This window comes from Rhamphochromis sp. 'chilingali' (genome assembly GCF_963969265.1).
Source record: "Rhamphochromis sp. 'chilingali' genome assembly, chromosome: 3".
NCBI classification, from domain to species: domain Eukaryota; kingdom Metazoa; phylum Chordata; class Actinopteri; order Cichliformes; family Cichlidae; genus Rhamphochromis; species Rhamphochromis sp. 'chilingali'.
Genome location: NC_137931.1, coordinates 42,968,781 through 42,985,775, shown reverse-complemented (window position 1 = coordinate 42,985,775; position 16,995 = coordinate 42,968,781). Strand labels below are relative to the sequence as shown.

The 16,995-nt window shown below is 40.7% G+C and overlaps 1 protein-coding gene across 1 annotated transcript in view; it reads right to left on the bottom strand.

Annotated features, from left to right (window-relative positions):
- LOC308394692 (disintegrin and metalloproteinase domain-containing protein 10) overlaps positions 1 to 15,841 on the bottom strand; it is a 31,809-nt gene extending 15,968 nt beyond the window's left edge. Inside the window, exons 1-7 of the mRNA XM_080879129.1 lie at positions 15,638 to 15,841; positions 13,370 to 13,517; positions 13,004 to 13,122; positions 12,243 to 12,398; positions 5,563 to 5,648; positions 4,635 to 4,757; positions 210 to 302 (exon numbers count right to left, since the gene is read on the bottom strand). Coding sequence (XP_080735255.1) covers positions 210 to 302; positions 4,635 to 4,757; positions 5,563 to 5,648; positions 12,243 to 12,398; positions 13,004 to 13,122; positions 13,370 to 13,517; positions 15,638 to 15,698 — 786 coding nt within the window. The 5' untranslated portion in view covers positions 15,699 to 15,841. The remainder of the gene's footprint in view (positions 1 to 209; positions 303 to 4,634; positions 4,758 to 5,562; positions 5,649 to 12,242; positions 12,399 to 13,003; positions 13,123 to 13,369; positions 13,518 to 15,637) is intronic.
- Between the last annotated feature and the right edge of the window lie 1,154 nt (positions 15,842 to 16,995).

Here is a 16,995-nt window from a genome sequence, read left to right as displayed (position 1 = left end):
CTTATTTTGCTGCTGTGACTCACTTCCACTCCCAGAAGAAGACACATGGGCACCATCACCGACTGATGCATGAACCCAAGTATCTCAATAAAAAGCTTGTTCATGACATGATTTTGAATGTGTAAAAGCTTCACTGTGTTATCAGCGATCAGCAACTGAAGAACATTGCTCAAAGGTTTGTGGAGTTTGTGCACTGTTCTGAAGCTTACTCTGAGGGACTTGACTTTAAAGTTGATCAACTGGATTCCACTGAAGTCCACCTTGTCGTAGATGTCATTCACAGCCCGGATGTACGAGGCGACCTGAGAAACCACAGTTAATGCGAGAACAACAGGAATCTCTCTGGAATTAAGCTAAAAAAAATTAGCTTTTTTGCCTTTAACAAGTCACAATAAGACAAGAAAAGGAAAAATGAAAACATTAAGTGATATATCATAATAACTTATTCTATCTCATTTATAAATAAAAACAAGATTTTCAGAAGGTTTAGCATTTTATCCTTTCAGTGCTATAAATGATATTTTCGTCTTGAAGATAACCTTCTCCTGCTGATTTGAAAAGATTGAACAATAGAAATCTGTTGACAACAATGTGACTGTTATATATGTAAATGTGTCGCGTCAGGTATTATATAAAGCACTGGGTGTTTTTGTTGTGGTTGGCACAGATTGTAACAGTTTCAGCAAAGCATGTGCACACCGGTCACATGCGCAGGTTTGATTCTGCACAGCAGGAGACAAACGTACAAAAGCGCCTGTGGGGAAATGCTCATGAATGTAAATATTGACAGCTTGGATGTAGGAGACATTCAAACTGGGACAGGAGCCTCTGACAACAAGGTTTTGCTTATTTACATTCAACGATCCCATCACGGCATCAGTTACAGTTAAGAGGACCTTGTGCAACAAAGGTCTGGCGCTGAACCAGAGACAACAAATGTGCTTGTTTAAGGTGGAAAGAATCTGAGGCGGGTCAAAGAGGTGCTGAAAGGGTGGACAGCACAAGAAACTCCAGAGAGAATAACAAGTAAACTAAGGACAAACTGACTTACTCATTAACTGACTTGACTTTGACTAATAAGAGATTTAATTAGTCAAAAAAGAGATTCGTGGGAGCATGAACTCACATCTGTGCACTTATCTTGTTTTATCACAAAAATAATGACTCTTTATTGGTTTTTAATTCGGAGGAATCAGAAAGATAATCATACTGAAGTGGGTTTTTGCATTATCGTATCATCTTGTAACTAAACTCAATTTAAAGTAATGCATCATGTGACCTCTCTGTCTGATTATGTTTCTGACTGCATTGAGGCAATGCGGGGACATCGGCAGAAAGTAAGCTTTTAGCTGCTTGTCTGCTGATGTCGTGGCAGATGGCCCCGCCCCTCCCTGAGCCTGGTGCTGTCGGAGGTTTCTTCCTGTTAAAAGGGAGTTTTTCCGTCCCACTGTCGCCAAAGTGCTTGCTCAAAGAGGATCACATGATTGTTGGCTTTTTCGCTGTATGTTTTATTATTATAGGGTCTACCTTACCATATAAAGAGCCTTGAGGTGACTTTTTTTGTGATTTGGTTCTGTATAAATAAAATTGAATAAAATTGAATTGATATTGAATTTTAGCCCAGCATGTCCTTTAAATTCAATGCCTGCTCAACTGGAAAGTATTAAAAATGTTTTTAGCTTGCATCTGTAAGCTCAGAGTTGGCTTTTACTACAGCTGCAACAGTTGTACAACATTACAAAGGAGGGATTTTCATGCTTTAAGCTTTATGTGTTGTTTAAAAATAAAGAAAAGAGCGGATGCACTGTGCACTGTCGCCTTCTTCTTCTTCATTCAGCTGCTCTCTTCAAGAGACACCACAGCAGATCATCTGTCTCCATCGCATCCTCCTCTCTCACATCAACCTTCCTCCTTCACTACATCCACGAATCTTCTTTCTGATCTTCCTCTTTTCCTCTTAACTGGCAGCTCCATATTCAACATTCTTTGTCCAGTATATCCACAGTCCCTCCTCGGCACATATCCAAACCATCTCAGCCTTCACTTTAACTCTTTCTCTAAACTGCTCAACCTGAGCTGTACCTCTGATATATTTATTACTAATCCTCTCCTTTGTCATTCCCAGTGAAAATCCAAACATCATCTCTGCCACCTCCAGCTTGGCCTAGAAAGCATTTAAGCATAGAAAGCAGTGCTTGTATAAATCGGTGTGAATGGATGAATGATACATAAATATGTCTGTGCAGGTTCTCAGTCCTCCAGGTCATGGTAGTCTGAGGAGTTTGGGAAGAAAGTGACTGGACTTGTTTCACCTCTGGTCAGAGAAGCTTCTTCAGTTCTAAAACCAAATGGAGAGTCCCAGGTATTTAATCCGTAGTGGGAGTTGTCCCTTCAGTGCGTCATTGACCCACTATTGATCATGGGATGATCTGATATCGTCGTGTTGGTGTTGTTCCTGGAACAACATAGTAAATGTTGTTCCAGGATCAACATTGCAAGTGACCAATCACATTGTTGTGACGTTATTCTTTGGCGCGCCAAGCCATTCGTGCATTTATGAAATTCCAATGTTGCAAGGACAATATCAATTCTGCTCAGCGTTTATTAAAGGGTTAGGGTCAGGGTCCGTTGATCGGCGGATAAAGGTGGTTTCTCGCAGCTTAAGTACAGTTTTTTGTTTTACGCGGTTTTTCCCGAAGTCGCAAAAGTATGACGTCACAACATTCTGATTGGTCACTTGCAATGTTGATCCTGGAACAACTTTTACTATGTTGATCTGGGAACAACACCAACATGACGATATCAGATTGTGCATTGATCATGTGCCCAACCACGTGAGCCAAAGTCTGAAAAAGGGTGTGAGTTATTATCAGCAGAGGTTTCGGGTAAAACCATTGTGTGACCTTGCCCAACCCTTTCAAGTGATCCTTTGAGATCATCTGACGCAAGATGTGAAGCGGGTGTTGAGGTGCCTGGGAAGGAATCTCAAAACTGCACTGTAGGTGGCAGACAGTTGGAGTTGTAACCCACTGCCTCTGTTCAAAGATGGTGGTTTACAGCGGATATAGATGGCTTCTCTTACTCCTCTTTCAAACCATCTGTCTTCTCTGTCCAAAATATGAACTTTGGCATACTCCAAAGAGTGACCTTTGACCTTTAGATGCAGACGCACAGCTGAATCTTGTCATGTCCAGGTGGCTCTTCCATGTTGTGCCTTGTGTTTATGGAGTGGCTGTTTTGTTTCTCCAGTGTAGAGGTCTGAGCACTCCTCGCTGCACTGCACTACATATTTAGCTTGCGTTTTAGAGTTTTGTCCTTGGGATGAACCAGTTTTTGTCTGAGGGTGTGGCTGGGTCTGAAGTGTACTGGGATGTCGTGCTTGGAGAAAAATCGCCTATGTCAAAGCATAAAGCGCTTTGACTTCTCAGTTAGACCAGAAAAGCACTATAGAAGAACCAGTCTGTTTACCATTCATCACATTTTTATCAATGATTTTCTAAAACTTTGATTCTGATGTGAAAGACCGTGTTTGGGTAGGCAGAGCCAGCCATAGTTATTATCTGCTTGGCTTCAGTTTTCAAAGAGTTGGTGAAAAAGGGAAGGCAAGATAAAGCAATGTAAGCATGGACAGTTCACCATTTACCATGCATTTAACATCTAAACTTCACCTTGTTCTCAGCATGGCAGTTTTATAGCTGTCAGTTATATGTTTTAAAGAACATACTGAAGAAACTATTTAGAAAAATGATAACAATTCTGGCGCAGGTCTTTGCACCTGACAGAGCCTCATTTAGCCATGTTTGCAGCCAGTGCAACATAATGTCCCTGCAGTGCATTGCGCCACGGCTGCTGTGTGCGTCAGAGCGGGGCCTGGCATTTGCATCTTCGTTCGGCGTCAAGGTAGCAAACACTTTTATTGTTGACTATCTCAAAGGTAAATAATGCAGCACAAATTGTTGTCCACTCAATCCTTTGATGTTGGTCGATACAAAATCAGACAAAAGTTTAAGTCGTGACCAAAATCCAACCTTAGCCCAGCATAATGCTCCTTTGATATTTAAATAATATGATAGCAGGTAAAGCCTGACGCCGTGTACTGAACTACTAGCTGGTACATTTACAAAAAGGATGATAAGCAGTAAACAAACATAGATTTAGCATAGTTTTTTTTGTCTGCCTGTATTTTGAAACAAGAGGCTTGAATGATAACTTAAAGTCTGACTAATGATTGCACTTGTTTCATTAGGATATGGTTTTACTATCGACGAATGACATTAAGTGACCCGTGTACCCAAAATCCAGGACACCAAATGCAGTTCAGAGTGTGTAAACAAAGCGTGGAGAGTTCTGCCAACAGGAGGGGAAATGTGCTGTGATTTGATGCTCCTGCAGGATGTCCCAATAGAGAAACACTGTGCTCTTAAACGAGCGCCCTGTGGCCCTAAAGGCAGGGGATCTTTTGTTTGTGATGTCAAAAAAGCACAAAGAATCAGAACTATTCTTAGCTCTGTTTTTTTTTTTTTTTAACATGTTTCTATTTAGCTTTTTGTGAATCTTTCTAACCTTTGCAGCAATCCTGAATATCTGAAGCCAAACTTCTTAAGTGGCAAATAAAGCAGTTTTGAACTTCTCACCTGAGCCACAACAGCTTCGACAGACTTGAATCTTTTGTAGTAGAGGTAGTCAGCACGAAGGTGGAGGAGGCAGGTGGTCTTTGACTCATCCAGAGTTCTCCTCGCCCGGCTCACTGGTGCCTCCTGTGGATAAAAATGCAAGGACGTGATGCAAAAGAAAAACCGATGGGAGACCGATTTGAAGTTTGTTATTCTCCATAGCAAATATTCAACAGAATGTACTGAAATTACAGATCTGATTCAGGGAGAAAGATGTCATGAAGTGGCAAAAACTGCACATACAAGAGTTTAAGAAAATGAAAGCAGATGAAAGTGAGACTTTCTCAAAGTAAATGTCGACACAGAGCTCGTACTCATGACCTAGTGGGAGCGGGGACAGGTAGTGGCAGGAACACAACTTGGATGCTTAAATGGGAAAAACATCTGTTGAGAACATCTCATGACCAAACAGTGGAAGTGATGTCTGACAGGAGGTATGTTGTTAAAAATGGATTCATACTAATGTCCCAACATTCACTGTTGACAATGGACTTTGAGAGCACCACCCACTTGGTCATAGGTTAACAATTTTCCACGTGCCCATGGGGAATATTAGATTAATTGATACAGCAGATGTTTATAACAGCTGTTCTTATCATTTTACAGCCAAGGTCGCCTGTGAGGCGGCCGCTCAGCTCCCTGCTGGTCACCACGCTACCGGCGATGTGATAACAGCCTTCTGGAGTTATAAACAGCAACTTACCCGGTGACTCACGAGGCCCAATAAAAGTGAATGAATGGTCAGTTATAAAAGATGAATCAGACACACGAGTGAATTTCTTCCAAAAACAGTTATAGGATTGGCTATAAATAAAGATTACAAAGGAGGAAAGAGGAGGAAAGTGGATACAGTAGATTCTTCATTCAGTTTATGTCTGGATGATCATACCTGACTGGATCTGAGGTTTTGGGCGAAGACGTTTAGAGTTTTTGCAGCACAGAATCCATCGGGGGCAGACGTCATGTATGACAGAGCTAGTAACAAACACAGATATTTACAGTCACAAAAATACAGAATCTGCACTGTTCTTCTACCTCGCCTTTAGCCAAATACACAGAAAGTTGCAGATTGCCAAGCCAATGAGTGACGCTTGTCCTTGAGCACGTTTATTCACGTTGCTTTCTCTTCAGTCATGCTAAATAACTGAGCAGAGATCAAAGGCTTGCTCCACCTGCAACTATTCAAATTTACTGGAACAATTTAGAAAGATCAAAATAAACACATGATGTGATGTACTCGTCGGCCACAGTGTGATCTTTGGAAGATATTTGTGCTGACATGATAATGGTAAATAACTTGCTCTGCATGTTTGTTTCTCTAGGGGCAATGATCAGTGAACAAATACTGAATATATGCATGTAAGAACTGGACTGCACAGAAAAATTTCCTGCCTGTACTGATTGCTAGAACTAACCCCAACCCTGTACCCCAACCACAACCCTGTGCAATCCTTATTCTCTACTAAATAGTTGCATGAGGTCACAATAAAGACTTTACTCCTCTAATAAGAAAAAATCTACAGCTGTTTCTGGATTTTGCTGGGAAATTTTGAAATTCTCTCTTTTAGACCTGTTCCTGCTGTACTTCATTTTATTTATTTTTAGTCATTTCCAAATGGAAGTTAATATCAGCAATTAGAAAAAAGAGCAACAGAATATTTAAAATATCAAGTGAAAGGCCCTCAAACTGGAAACTTACACGAAAATCAAATCACATGATGCAGATCAGTCATGTGGTTCCACTCTTGAATTTGCTAACGATAGCAAAAGCTGGGGATTGGATCCTTGTTGCACGAGCGACCATTCGTGCAGCAATCATGGGCAGAAGCACCCTCACACAATTTGTAAATAGGCCTGCATTTGGAAACCAGCACACTGGTCTGGAGTGAGAGCAATGGAGCCACATGTGGAAATGATGTTATAACTGCTGCTCTGATTTCATTAAACCATTGTCCATGATTTGCAACACCTCTGGGAAGGCTGTCTCATTCAATCTGATGCAATAATGATGGGTCTGCAGCCACGGGGGGTATTGCTTTTGCATGTTTTGGCGCATCATGTTGCATTGAAAAAGCCGCAGAATTTCACAAAAGTGCAAGAAGTCAAAGGGTGCTCACACTGAAAGAGTACAAGGTTTATAGTCAGGAAACCAGTGCAAATGGAAAGTAATGTAATCCACTCTGCATTAATGTTGACCAAATATTATTGAAATCCACAGTTACAGTAGAGTCACATGACATGATGATAAGTGACTTTAAGGGGTAATGCAAAGTTTGTGTGTGAGAGACACTCAGGCATGAACCTACAGTGAGAGAACACATGATTGGATCACACCATTATACCAAAGTCCTTCAGCCAATCAGAACCCCGTAATTCATCCTATACATGGCACAAGTGGGGGTGGGTATAGATGCGGAGGCCTAAATGCTGGGTGTCGACTACCCACAGACTGAATTATTTCCAGACCACATGTCCATGTTCTCTTCCTTAGTCTGTTGAAGAGTCTCACAGCAGAAGACAAATCTTTGTGTAGTCAAACTTGCAAGCAAATAGTTTCTTCTTTATAATATTTGTTAAGAAATAAACACCTTTTTCCAACTGGAAACCAAAGACAGCAACTAAATGGATTTAATTGGAATGGCCTCTTGTACAGTCAGGGCAAACAGAAAAGGATTTTCCCAGATGAAAAAAAACATCAGTGTCACATTTCAGCCAAGACCCTCATTTCCAACAGATGCTGGAAGCCACTTCTACCGTGAAGAAAAATGTAGATAATCCAATCCAGAGTCAAAGTCTTATTCCAGCTTTTTAGTGTAACAGTTACATTATTTACACACAAAACAAAAATTACAATCCTGCCACACAATCACAGAACAGTTAAATCTTTAATGGATGCTCTTCCTGTGCATAAATTGTTGCATTGTGGTGAAGAGATTTGGGTTGTTTGGGAGCAGGTCCAGAACAGGTACTGAGGATGGAAATGAATAAAATATGTGCGCATAGGAGAGCTCCGTTTTTGGCCTAAAGTTACTGTTTTAGGGGCCAGATGAGCTTGTTGGACCCCCCTTCTATTTTCTGGGGGGCTGGAGCCTATCCCAGCTGTACACAGTGGGCAGGTCGTTTGTCCTTCCCGGGCCCATGTTGGACATTAGATCTCTCTTTCTTTTATCCCATAGCCTCTGTCTCTTATTGTACTCGCTTTTATTGTTGTCAAAATATTAATTTAACAAAATTATAAGTGTCACAAGCATCATCTGTGATACAGTAGTATCAGATAAACTGTTTCCAGGGGGTGAACATTACTCATGAACACATGGTCGTTGCTCAAATTAGATCTTTGATCTAACAGTTATTCAGTGGAGTCACAGTTTGCCCGATGATGTCATTTGCACACTAACTGGGAAGTTGCTTGGCGATCCTACTTCAGATATTTCTCATCAACCCACGTCTTCTCTATTTATGCAATTTATGAAACTTAAATACAGCTAAAGGTACTTCCCACTATGAATGACACTTGCTGAGTATTTGTTTGAAATAATGTAAGAACATTTTGATGCATCTTCAGCCATTTTCACAAATGCACTGAACCTTTCTGAATTAATCAAGACTGAAGTGTCTAGCCACGTTGGAACAGATTAAATGGTATTAAAACAGCAAAATGCAAAGTCTGTGTGGGGTCCTGTTGTGCAGATTTACCCAATGTGAGACTTGCCTCCTGGAAACTCGGATTAGGAAGCACCCTCACCTGGATTTTAAGCAGTGAGAACAAAACTCAGACAAAATACCTCCCTTTGTGTGCTACATGCCAAAAAGGACAACTATCATTTTCAAGAGCTAAGAACTCTTACATTTTCCATCCAGAGCATCACCTGCATGCAACAACTGAAGCGACTTTAGCACCGACTCAAATGTTTAATGACTTTCTTGTATTGCTGGAATATCAGGAGTTCAGCCGGGGTGAGAGTTATTTCTCAAATTCTCCAAGCTTGCATGTAATAGATCAGTAAATACAAAAAAGTAGATGTTTGAAGGTCCATTTATGTCATTGTAAGATTACAAAATGTAAAATAAATCCTCAGTAGATGTTCTGAAGAGGATATATATTGTGGGCAACGACTACTTCCTGATTGTAAAGGCACTTTCAGTTTGAGCAATTACGGACCCAGCAGTTAAACATTAAAAGTTCTAATAAATGTGGATATGTATTACTTTTCATTTAACCAAAAGGAATTTGAGGTTAATAATTACCCATCATTCCTAGGCTACTCCCTAGCAGTAGGAAGTAACTGCAAGTAACTCCCGATGCACGATCTCAGGGGCAATGAGTACACATTCCCTGAAACACTGTATGTACTGGGGTGGCTGTAGCTCAGGTGGCAGAGCAGGTCAGTCACTAACCAGAAGGTCGGTGGTTCGATCCCAGGCTGCCTCCTGGCTGCATGCCAAATATCCTTGGGCAAGATACTAACCCCATGTTTGCCTACTGGTGGTGGTCAGAGGGCCCGGTGGCGCCAGTGTCCGGCAGCCTCGCCTCTGTCAGTGCGCCCCAGGGCAGCTGTGGCTACAATGTAGCTTGCCGTCACCAGTGTGTGAATGGGTGAATGACTGAATGTAGTGTAAAGCGCTTTGGGGTCCTTAGGGACTGAGTAAAGTGCTATACAAATGCAGGCCATTTACCATTTACTTCCAAAGTACTTAAGATGTCTTAGATGGCTAAAAAGATTCATAATAAATAGAAATGTAAAAAAAGTGAATTCTCATAATCACAATGGAAAGTCAATGATATGTTTAGGTAAACTTAAAAGATATATAAAAATGTAAAACTAAAAAATTTCCTTCCTTTTTGGTATTGTTAATTTGTTACACTGATAGTTATAAACTGCATAATTGTTTTTTTTACACATCTAGGGGGCAACCAGCTTCCTCTATCTTTATTTATGCAGCCCTGAAATTAAACAAATTTGTTTCTTATTGCCTTTTTGATAGTATTTACATGCATAACTTAGTGTTTAGTACGTGGGTATGTCCCTAAGATATGTCTATGCATTTTAACTTTTTTGCATATAGTTTAATGACCTTTAATGGTATGATTGCATTAGCCAAAACAGATACTGATAATTTGAGTTTTTATTCAAATTTTTAAATGACCAGGACAATACTGACCATCATCTATGGGTGGAAGACTAGCTGAAGGGTTCCCACAGTGCAGACAAAATGACTTGGCACATTGTTCATATGTTCCTTAATGTTACCACACTGCACTATGATGATTTGCTGCAATATGTCCGCTCCTGGCTTGACCTGTCCCCCAGATCTGAAACATGTTATGGCATCAGGGACTGAAAGTTCCTCATGCGTCCCTTGTTGCCTCCACACGACACCCACGGGAAGTGGAAATATACACAAGAGCAGACGCATTATGTCACCCATCTCGTGGTCTAATTTACCACTTTGTTTAGAAGCATTGATTGTTTATTTATCATCTGCAAAATCTTTCACAGCTTCCTGCAGATATGCTGGCCTTGTGAATGAAAGAGCAGGATGTTAACAGCTGCGATGCTATCGCATGCAAAGTTTGGATACAGCTTTGAAAGACGCTGAAGGAACGGCAGGAGGATTAGGGAGGAAAGGCAGCCGCGGAGTCTGTGCAGACTTCTGGAGAAACGGTGGGGGGAGACGGGGTTTCTTGCACAATGTGAATTATGTTTCCAGTAAAAAGCTTTCTTGGAAAAATTCAGATACTGTATTTCCTCCTGCGCGTCCAATCTCATTGTTAAGTTTGCAGATGACACTACAGTGCTCGGACTTATATCCAACAATGATGAGACAAACTATAGGACAGAGGTGCAACAACTAGAGTCATGGTGCCACGACAATAACTTGGTCTTAAACACCAAAAAGACCAAGGAGATCATTGTAGATTTCCGGAAGAGGGGTCATAACAACCATCTGCCTCTCTTCATTGGCAGTGAGGCGGTGGAGAGGGTGAGCAGTTTTAAATTCTTGGGGGTAACTGTGACCGAGAACCTGTCCTGGGGCAACCATATCACCTCAGTTGTACGGAAGGCCCAACAGCGCCTCTACTACCTGAGGAGACTGCGGAGCGCACACATTCCCAGATCTCTGATGTTGAACTTCTACAACTGTGCCATCAGCAGCGTTCTGACGTATGGATTTCTAGTGTGGTTCCCCAGCTGCACCAAGGCCGATCAGCAAGCACTCCAGCGGGTGGTGAAAGAAGCTGGCAGAATTATTGGAACAAGTCTGCCAGAGATCAGTAATATCTTCCCCACTCGCTGTCTGAGGAGGGTGCACAGTATCCTGCGGGACCAACATCACCCTGCGCGCCACCTTTTCCATCTGCTGCCCTCAGGGAGAAGGTACAGGTCTATACAGGCCAGAACATCCAGACTGGCCAACAGCCTGTATCCACAGGCTGTGAGGCTCCTGAACTCTCTGCCCCCCTCTCACGGACAATAACCATATCCAACTTCTTAATAGCAATGAACTGGTCTGCATTGGTGCATCATATCTTTATTCTCTTCCCCCTCCTGCCCCCCCCCCTCTTTCTTAAATAGATAACTATCATATCTGATATCATATCTCACAGTACAATAATATTGAATGGGTTGCATTGTTGTATTTTGTCATGTTTCTCAGGTCTTTGTCTGAATTTCTATGAACATTATTGCTAAGGATTGTCTTATTGCATTGGAGTCACACTGGGTTAAATATGTACACTTGGGTTTTAAGGGGTATTTATTATTTTCTTCTTCTTTTTGGGTTGTATGGAAGCCCCAAACGCAATTTCATTGTTCTTGACAATGACAATAAATAAATAAATACTAAAATAAATACTAAATACTATTGCAAATGTGCACCTTCAGCAAGGGAATCACACTTTGGCATCCACATTGATTCATATACTCTTTGACGGTTGTCTGATGTACCCCATCTGGATAGATCATATGATCCTTAGCCAAACCCAAATTCATCTTAATCTGTTGTTGTAGAAATTGTCTCCAAAGCCCTCAAACCCTGAAGAAGTCGCCACATATTGCCTTTCTTTCTTCTTCTCCTTATTTTAGAAACCTACCTCCTTCTCTCACTCCTCTTCCTCCTGATTTAGGCCCAAGCCTCACCCACCCCTCCTGTTTCAAGAGTCACACCATCTTTGGTTTATCTTTTCTTTGGCCAGTGCCCAGGCAGTGAGGGCCCCTACACCCCCTCTTAAAGGGCTTTTCTGTTACATTATAAGGTCCCCGGGTACTACACTGACCTGTAGTAACATTAGTTTGAGAACTACAGGCTGCAGATACTACACAAGCGAGGAGCACTGAGGATGAAAAATAGTGGGAAAGACGTGTTGCTGTAAAACTGCCAAAAGGGCCATTAATCAAGCTATTGATATGTTTATGCCAAAGACCAGGAAATTCAGGTCATGGTGTATCATTTGGATTGCAAATGCACAAATATCCTGCACAGTGAGCATTACTGGGACCCTTACTCCAGAGGCACTAGAAGTTTGAGTGCAGGACAACCTTTTCATTGAAGTCGAAGCAGTCTTACCCATGTCGTCCTCACGGTAGATTATTGAGTGGTGGTCTGCTGGACTGCTGGTGTATCTGTCAGATGGCTCTATGTGATAAGTCCCATTTTCTGTATGGATAGTTCCCTCAAACTGTCCCTGTAACACAGAGCCATGGCAGGCGGAGGCAGGTTCACCTGCATGACCAGGGCAGGAGAGACGGGGATTAGAGAGACGTGAGATTATATATGATACTGACAGAAACCTGAATACAGGAGGCAGCAACTGCACACACAAGGTGAGGTATGGGGTAAGAGAGAAATCAGCCTTTTGCAGCTCAGATTACTTTTTAAAATCTTTTTATATATTTTGCATATTCTGTTGTATTTCTTTTGTTGTACATTGCGTAGTTCTTCATAATGGTTTCTAAATTATAATTCACTTTATTTATCTATTCTGTTTGGCATCTGTGGACAGCAAAGAAAGAATTTCATTGTACAGGGAAATCTGTTTCTTTCCATTGCATATGAAAATAAACCTTGAAACCTGAGACTTGAATGAGAACTTTTGAAATTCTGCAGAGGATCTTTTATCCTTGTGCCCAGCACGGTTTATTTTGGCCTAATCAATGTCGAGCTATTACTAAAGATGTTTCTTCAGGTGGAACTTTCCAGATCAAGCCGAGGTTAAATTCTGATTGTAGTGAAATTGGTTAAATAGATTTTTCCTTTTTCTTTTTTTGCAAATGTAGACAAATTGTTTGGAGTCCCACAGGATGACAGGATATCTCTCTGATACCAACCTTCTAGTATTCCTGAGTAGATGTGGAAAAGATCAACATACGTTGAATCATTTTCACTGACCAGTGTAAAGTCTTTGGAAAATACTGCACTGTTTTGCCTCAAAAGCAGGTGGAAAGTCCTGAAGGGAAGAAAAACACAAACAGCTTACAGATGTGGTCAAAGCTTTGTAGTGTTGTGGGAAGTATGCAGATCTATAATCTCCTGAGATATATGGACTAATGAGTGACTAATGTCTGACATGTGTTACAGGTTTAGGAGCAACAACAAAGAGTTTGCACAATCAGGTATTTCCTAATAGTTTAACCAAAGAGTTGCATATAGACAGACATTTTCAACCAGTCGCCCAGACGGAAATATGAATTTACCTGTGAAAAGCAGTAAAATTCAAATGCAGTGTATAGTCCTGAGATTGTGTGGCTCTCTTGGCTCTCAAGTGCCTCCTGTGAAGATCTTCCCTGTCGTAAGACAAGCCCTCGTAATACTTTATGTAAGGACTGATGCTACTCACGGCACCTGTTGGAAAGGAAGATGTTCCTATTACTGAGGAAAAGCAACATTTTGAAAGTATTTTTGTTTCTAATTTTCAGGTAACTCTGATTTTAACAGCTTGTGACTGCAATTCTCTATGGCTGGATATCAGCATCTGAGCCAAATCCTGATTGATAGTGATCTATTCCTGCCTTATCCGCACTTGTAGTTGATTACAGTTTGTGGGCATCTGCTTGATGCAGGAACAGTTTGGTGATAATCTGTACCGTTTTCAAAATGATAGAGCACCATTTCACAAAGCAAAAGTGATAACTAAAGGCTTACAATAAATCAAATTAACATTATGTTCCTATTGCTGAGAAGTTCCAGTCACCCGTTTCAACTTATCTAATTAGTGGTCATAGTGGGGTCTCAAGTCTGTTGCAAGGCCAACACAGAGACAGACAACCATTCGCACCTACAGGCAATTTAGGATAACTAATTAAACCGCATGTATTTGGACTGTGGGAAAAAGCCAGAGTAAGAGAGAATCCACACAGAAAAGTCTTACCCAGATGGTGTATTTGAACCCCAAACCTTCTTGTTGTAAGGCACCAATGCTATAAGCACAACGCCACCATGCTAGCCAACTGAGAAGCTCACTAAACCTTATCCGACTGAGAACCTTTGGTCGGTCCTTATAAAGCAGGGGATCAAACGGAAACACTTGACCAGCTTCAAGCACTGATAAGGCAGGAATAGTATGCCATAAATAAAGATAACAGTCCAGAAGCTGATATCACATTGTGGTTCGAAATATAATAGAAACATGTTCAAAAAGATCAGATGAACAAAATCTGAAGGTCCCGAATTTGCACCACTGCCAAAGCTTGGTCATGACTGTAAGCAGCCTTTACAGAGTGATTTGTACTTGGCACACTACACCACAAAGTCAATCCTGATGCAGATGACACATTCCTAATCTTAAAAAATCCTTGTTTATTACAGGAAACATATTCGGTTTTTTAAACACAATCTTTACTCTGTTTTGTTTTCCAGCAAGTTGTGTTTGCAGCTGTTGGAGGTTAAACAGCAGGGGAGTTGTTTTGGAGTTGAGCCTTGTTATCTAGGACCATTCTAAGATGCTAAGGTTTTGAAATAAATGTTGCTGTGCTTTATTAATGTAAACCTAAACCAGAAATGTGATTGTTACTAAGTGTCAACATTCACTCTCTCAGTAAGCAATGGTTTGTAAAAAGTTACTTTAAAATTAGACATGAATCCAAGTCTGCTATTCATTCTATTAGTAGCTTTATAGTGCAGTGGTTTACACATGGGCATAGCAAGAAAAACATCCACAGTTCAATGACAAATAGATACATATTCCTTGGAGGATGTGCCAGGAAGCATCTGGTGTAAAAATTTGCTAAATCAGATATGTGGGGCTCCCCCTCTTGAATGAGAGCATCAAAAGTAGCTGCTTCTAAATTCTCAAAAATATCTTTATTCTTTTTGGAAGATTTTTTAATTAGTTTCATTGTTAAAGCAAAGAAATATTAAACATTTTGAATATACATAACTTGTTGGACTTCAACATGACTTCCGATCAAGATTATAATGACACAAACTTTGCTAAGCACATTCATGCTCCAAGGGGAAAAAATAAATCCAGCAATAAACCCAAATTTATCCTAAATAATCTTTCCAGACAATATCCTCTTGGCACAATCACAACAATTTTAACTGTCTGTCTGCCTAAAACTAATCTGCCATCTACTGAGTGTTTTCTGGCTAACTGCAGAAACCCTTGAGGGAAGAAAATTATAATTCCCTGTAGCTTGCAGCCATTTTTAGTTGCCCATCATGAGTGACTCCCGCATAAATACACTATAATGCACTCCAATGAGCAAGACTAAGTGAGCAAAACATTTTTCTCCACTGCTGATAACACTTTGCAAGAGCACACTTCTGTACAGCATTCCTGAGGGGACAGGTTGAGACATGTCTCGCCCAGGACAGACCAGTCCACCAAAACACAGCCATTTCATACACACACAGACACTCAGGCAGACTGACGCTCACATACGCACATGTGACTACAAACAGCCCTGCTTATTTTAGGTGCAGTCCTAAGACCTCTTATTCAGACAGTATTTAGAATCTACCTGTAATCCATTCATGGCAGCCCACAAGCAAAAGCAGCAAACAGCAGTGTTGGACCCCCATCGTCTCCTTATTGGGGCGCTCTTCTCCTTTCCTCACCTCTCTATGTCTTTCTCATCTCATTTCTCCTTACCTTTCTCTTCGGCTTATCTCGTACCTGTGGTTTCCCACACTGGAATGTGACTACTTATAAAATTCAAGCCATGACACAGGAAGATATGAACACTGACACACTGGAGAGGCACATTCAGACTTGTTTGCTAACAGATACCTGCGCAGTTGCAGGAAGTTTTTCAAATGAAGTTGTGAGATATGTTTCTCAAATAGTTAGCATAGCGCAGAGATTCTCACTTTTTTTTTTCTGGTATGTCCAAAAAATCAGCCCTCACAACCAGCATATTCTGGGGGGGAGATCAATTACTACTAATAAAAAAGGATAAAAGTTGAATTTAAAGGAACTAAAGGTCCTCAAGATGAAATTTCCCCAGAGTTAGAGAGCTCCTGGTGGGCAAGATTAAATGTGACAGAATCAAAAGTCATAGAACTGCTGTGAAAAAAGTATTCGCCCCTTCGCCCTCAGATTTCTTCCTTTTTTAGGTTATTGATCATCAAACTATTTTTTTAGTAGCCAAAATAACCAGATTAAATACAAAATGCATTTTTTAAATGATGATTTCATTTGTTAATGGAAAAAAAAAACCTCACTAAACTTGCCCTGTAAAAGTAATAGCTGCCAAGGGCTGCACGACCAGTTCTTATATTTAGGGGCCAATTACTTCTTCCACATATAGAGACTAGGTTTGGATAGATATATAAATAAAGGAATCAAATTCAAAGAGGCACATTTTCTGATTAAAAGTCAACAGAATAACACAGTAGTTGTTTGGTAAAAGAAAGCATACAAGCTGTAAATAAGTTGCTTGATCATGTTGCAGTTTTTAGTGTTGCAGTGATTCAGAAATGATTCTGAAAAAGGAAGATGTCTCCCACAGGTCTAATTATTGACCCTTGTGTAGAAAAGAAAGTGCTGAAATGGTTCCTTCTCATAATAAATACGAGAAGGAAGTAATCATATGCATGACTAACACTGTGTGAAGGGTATTTTGTGTCCTCATCCTGAGCAAAGAGGTGACAGTTTAAGATTTTAGAACAATAGCAGAACCAGGACATCAGTCGACCTGGAAGTGATGCAAATAAAACAAAGGTTTTACTGCTTAAAATAAAAGCCACCTGTGTCACTTCTGCAACAAGAAAAGCAACATGTTTACAACAGTTTGCCACATAATTAGAGATCTCGGGAATCAGGGATTATGTAATGGTAAAGAAAGCAGTCATAATCAGCGTAGATTGGATGTGGGAA